This window comes from Hemibagrus wyckioides, linkage group LG02 (assembly GCF_019097595.1).
Source record: "Hemibagrus wyckioides isolate EC202008001 linkage group LG02, SWU_Hwy_1.0, whole genome shotgun sequence".
Taxonomy (NCBI): Eukaryota; Metazoa; Chordata; class Actinopteri; order Siluriformes; family Bagridae; genus Hemibagrus; species Hemibagrus wyckioides.
Window position 1 is genome coordinate 696,061 of NC_080711.1, and position 5,000 is coordinate 701,060.

At 44.1% G+C, this 5,000-nt stretch overlaps 1 protein-coding gene across 2 annotated transcripts in view; it reads right to left on the bottom strand.

The window, feature by feature from the left end:
• The window catches only part of rcn3 (reticulocalbin 3, EF-hand calcium binding domain), a 5,687-nt gene extending 1,903 nt beyond the window's left edge, over window positions 1–3,784 (bottom strand). Inside the window, exons 1-8 of one of the 2 annotated variants that reach the window (XM_058415905.1) lie at window positions 3,626–3,784; window positions 2,589–2,797; window positions 2,310–2,503; window positions 1,827–1,999; window positions 1,683–1,743; window positions 1,510–1,601; window positions 1,053–1,160; window positions 1–874 (exon numbers count right to left, since the gene is read on the bottom strand). The exon at window positions 1–874 is cut by the window's left edge and continues 617 nt beyond it. In XM_058415905.1, the coding sequence (XP_058271888.1) occupies window positions 767–874; window positions 1,053–1,160; window positions 1,510–1,601; window positions 1,683–1,743; window positions 1,827–1,999; window positions 2,310–2,503; window positions 2,589–2,794 (942 nt within the window). In that variant the 5' untranslated portion in view covers window positions 2,795–2,797; window positions 3,626–3,784 and the 3' untranslated portion in view covers window positions 1–766. The remainder of the gene's footprint in view (window positions 875–1,052; window positions 1,161–1,509; window positions 1,602–1,682; window positions 1,744–1,826; window positions 2,000–2,309; window positions 2,504–2,588; window positions 2,798–3,625) is intronic. The other variant, XM_058415913.1, reaches the window with a different exon arrangement.
• Window positions 3,785–5,000: the final 1,216 nt, after the last annotated feature.

Consider the following 5,000-nt stretch of genomic DNA (forward strand, 5'->3'; position numbering starts at 1 on the left):
GCTCTGGCCAGCAGCCGGGTTTTTAATCACCAGGGTCAGTGGCGTCAGTAATTAGTGGATGCAAATGTGTGAAATGAAACACACGCTAAAGAAACTAAAGTAAAGGAACACTTCTTTTGGTGAACTTTCACAGTAAACACACGAAGCCTGCCCGGTCTGGTCACTGCTTGTTTTTTAGCCGTGTGACCGTGTGATGTCATCACGCCACTTCCAGACTGGAGCAACATAAGGATTTACATTTTCATTTCTTGAGTGTATAAAAATATAAAAAGCTCTGTGAGAAGAGTCATCTTCATCATCGGTCACTGACTGTAAAGGTTAAATTACTGAAATGCAGCAGAGGAGTGGGAGGAGTCAGTGGCTGATGATGTCATGTGATTCAGGACATGATTCCTACCTCTTTGGCTTTTTCTGTTTTAATAAATGCACCACAAATGTTTTGGGACGTCTCAGTCGCACTCAGGGTGTGACAATATTCATCCTGCTCTGTGTGTGTGTGTGTGTGTGTGTGTAAACCTGGTTTTTAGTGAGTAAAAGGCGTGTGACTAAATAAATACAATCTGTTTCCGGTAAACTGAAATTCCCTCCCTTCCTCCTGACTCCAATCACTGACCCCTTCTGTTTTGACCCCTGACCTTTGACCCCTCATAATGGAACCCTCCTACCTGTTAATGCAAAAACGTTAACATTAATAATGTCATTTCTTTGTGGAATGAAATTGTGATTCCTCCTTCTGTACAGTTAAATGTCTGACCCCTGACACAGGTCAGAGCTCATCATGTTTCCTGGTCAGATCTTCTCCGTAATTAGTGGCTTGACTTCCCACAAACATGTTCCAGTTATCCAGAATCTCTGCCTTGGAAATTTTGTCGTCCTGATTGAGGGTTGATTTTATTCATCCATTAATGATGAATAAATTTAAGGGTAGAGGGAGGGAGGAAGAGAGAGAAGAAATAATTAAATGGGTTTTTGGATTAAAGGCATAATTAAAGCCGTGTGTTAATGAGAGGGAGGAGCCAAGGCTCTGTGGTGTCTGAGGAGCGTGTACTCACGTTGTTCTTGTCTGTCTCATGGATGAGATGTTTGGCTTCGTTGTCGGTGTGATCCACGTCTCTGGGCAGGATCCACTGAGCGACTTCATCAGTGTCCAGAAAGCCGTCCTACAGAAGAGTCAGCTTTATTACATGGTGAAGGTGAAGGAGGTTTAAGCCTGTTATGAAGTTTACAGATTATAAAACTGTTTCAGGAAAATTCAATGACATGTACAGAGGCCACGCCTCCTTCACCGAGACTGACGGATACAAAGGCCACGCCTCCTCCACCGAGACTGACGGGTACAGAGGCCACACCTCCTCCACTGAGACTGACGGGTACAGAGGCCACGCCTCCTCCGCCGGGACCGACGGGCACAGAGGCCACACCTCATCCACTGGGACTGACAGGTACAGAAGCCACGCCTCTCACGTCAATGAGACACTTTGTTGGAAATGTAATCTTTTTGTTACGCACCTTGTTCATGTCTCTGTACTCTGAGAAGTGTTTCCTCTCTGTGGTCACCCACTCGGGTTCACTCTCGCCCTCCTCAGGAGTGAACATGTCACCTACGGAACACACCGTACCACGTTACACACTCACACTATTTACTGTCTCACACACTCCTGACCGTTTGTGTCAGGACTCACCGATGTACTCCTCTAAATTGACCTTGCCATCTCCGTTCTTGTCGATGTCCTCCATGGTCTCCTGTCGGAACAGAACCGATAAATGATGATCGGATTGATAATCGGATTGTTGCTATGGTAACATGTTTCTACGTGACGGCTCACCTGCACTACAACGCCCTGCATGTAGTCGAACTCCTCTGGGTGGAGGAACGCGGTGAACTCCTCCCTGGTGGCAATGCCGTCTCCGTCTTTATCCGCCATCTTGAAGCGACGCTGGTCTCGGGCATGCATGGCTTTATACGACTCTCTGTCCTCCAACTCCTCAGACTCATCATCTAAGACAAAAAAAAAACCAAAAAGAATTTCAACATGAGTGCATCATGACTCAAGCGTGTCTACAAACTCTAAAGGATCTGTGGTTTATAAAGTCATAGACCTTGTTTATGAATAAATCACTTACAAACTGGTTTTAAACTGGTTCCGAGTGTTAGTACTTCAGTGCAATGCTAAACTGGAGGCTATAGAACCTGCATCATGTGTGAGCAACAGAACATGTCTCGGCTGGCTGCTACTGGACTTGGTGGACACTCGAGGCCACCAGTTTTCCTCTAGACACCAGAACTGTGCGTTTGTGTGTTCCCTCACCCAGGTAGGTTCCGTAGGTAGTGTTCTTGTACTCGATCCAGGAGATCTTGCCATCCTTGTTCTGGTCGTACTCTTTCCAGTGCTTGTCTACGTTCTCCTCAATGTACCTCCTCTGCCTGTGTTTGATCCAGTGGTGCAGCTCGGTGTGGCTGACCAGGCCGTCCTTATCCGTGTCAATGCGCTCTACGATTTTCCTGAAAGAGGGAGAAGAGTTACAGGGACACAGCAGAACCGGGAGAACGTTCTGGAATGACGAGCGCTGTGAGGACGGCTCTGTACCCGAGTCTGGCTTTGCTCTCCTCAGGGGTCAGCTGGTCAAAGGTCTTTGCTTCCTCTTTGCCCAGGAAGGCCTCATGGTCATACTGGTAGCCATGAGCGTCATCATGGGCGTGGTCACTCAGATCGCGCTGGTGGTGCACGCGTTTCTCCTGAGGAGGTACGGCCAGGCCGAGCGCCAAAAACACAGAGAGGATGAACAGCTGCATTTCCTGTAGAGACACACAGGTGTAATGACCCTATCTGATGCTGTCTGCACTGTGGAGTGCAAAAGTTTGTACACCCCTTTCACCCCTGTAAAAAACCCTAGAAGCAAGAATTTAAGAGAAGCTTCCATGGAAGATGCCAAAGCAGTTATTAATGCGTTTTTTTTTAAAGCAAACGTTGAACAGACAACAGAATATTTTACTTTTTATAAACTTTGATATTTTTTTTTACATACACTGTCTATTTTTCTTCCTCACACAACCTAACATGTTAACTGTCTTATGTCAGACATTTCCTCTGTCCTAACGCTGTCGTGAGGGTGTGCAAACTTTTACACTTTAATTATAAGAACTTTAAATATAGAATTTATCTTTATTTATTTTTTTCTCCAGGGAAACCTCAAATGATATTTACTGACTGATTCATAAATGTTTATAATAATACAGGAGTTTCAGGTTGAAAGCCCCAGAAGACATCTTAATGAACTGAACTGAATTCAGACATGAATGTGAACAGAAATAAATCTGAATTGAAATCCGGTTTGTTATCATTGTGAAGAGGATGAAGGAATCACTACATCTTACTCGGTGTCTTCGATACACACAGATTTATTCCGTGTTTCAGTGTAAAACAGTGTAAATGATAGTTATTAAAGCAGCTATTAATCTTCACACCAGAGTTATAATCCTGTAACTTTAACATAAATAAAACTCCTGTAGATGAGCTGAAACGCCCCAGAATCCTTCAACACAAACTGCAGGAAAAACAACACAGGTACGTGCATCTGTGCAATAAATGATTAATTGTGTAAATATTTCCCAGACTGAACTCACCAGACTCCTCAGGTTTCTCCTCAGGTTTCTCCTCAGGTTTCTCCTCAGGTTTCTCCTCAGGTTTCTCCTCAGGTTTCTCCTCTCTCCTGCGCGAGACTCTGTTTTTTCTTCGCCACGGATTCAGTCGAGTTGGCACTCTGCCGCTTTAAATCGCGCGCAGGAGGGGGTGGGGCTGAATGTACACGTCACTCTCAAAACCGCGTACTGACACACAAAGTAACCAATCATAGAAAGGTAATGGGCGGTCCTGTTCGAAATCGCGAACGCGACTGGCTCCAAGACGCCACGTTGACACGCGAACGCGCATCTGTACATCGGCGCGAGCGCAGAGGACGTGCCCGTGCCCGTGTGTGTGTGTGTGTGTGTGTGTGTGTGCGCGCGCGCCATCCTCCTACTGTACAACTCGCACCCTGAAGGACCTCCCCAGGGGGTGGCTCCGGTGTTCGCCTGACTTAAATTCATTCGAGTTGTTAAGGCGAAGGCCTTTAAATATTGTTTTAAATAAGAAAGAACCTCATTATAAGTACGAAGTTATGTATCATTTAAACATTAAAAAAATACCATACATTAAATTATTTATGTAGAGGTGATTGACTGCTTATTAGCTTATGCTAGTGACGTTAGCACCTTATTTGGTATTTATTTGTATTTAACAGCGACTGCTAAAGTATTAACTCCACACGCAATGAACTCTGGGATTTGATATAAACAGCTGGAATATTATGATTGTATTGTTTTTGAAGTAGTCACAAAAGACTACATGGAATAAGTCACATAAACATCTGCCTACTATTGTCTCCACTCCTGTTTTAATATTTTATTCATTCAAAATGAAATCTTGTAAAGTTATAATAACTAAAAACTAATAAAAACAACACTAATCTTTAACATTCTGACAAATATTTCAATCAGTCCACAAGCTCACTCTCCACAGAACGTTCTAGAACACTTTTCCCGAGGCTCTACAGCACTGGCCAATCGTCTGGAGTTTATCGTGTGGGGGTCAGTTAAGTGTCATCTGGTCAGAATAGTTTCAGACATAAACTACATGGAAAAGATCAGCAGAACTCAACATCCTCAAGGAAAACATACAAACAAGCCTGATTTGATGACCAGGGCTTGTGTTATGAACAGTATTACTAATTTGCAGACTACAGCGCCACCTAAAGGTGAATTTGGAAAAGACATCTTGAGGACCACGACCTCATATGATGTTCTGCAGTGTCCTAACAAGTTTGATCAAAAATATGTTACTGCGACATGACCTCACTTCCTGCCTAGAAGTGATCCGGTTCTTTTGAGAGTTATGAAAAATCTGAGAAGAGGGTTTTCTTCATCTTGCTCTCCTGATGCTGCGCTCTGAATTGAGGACATG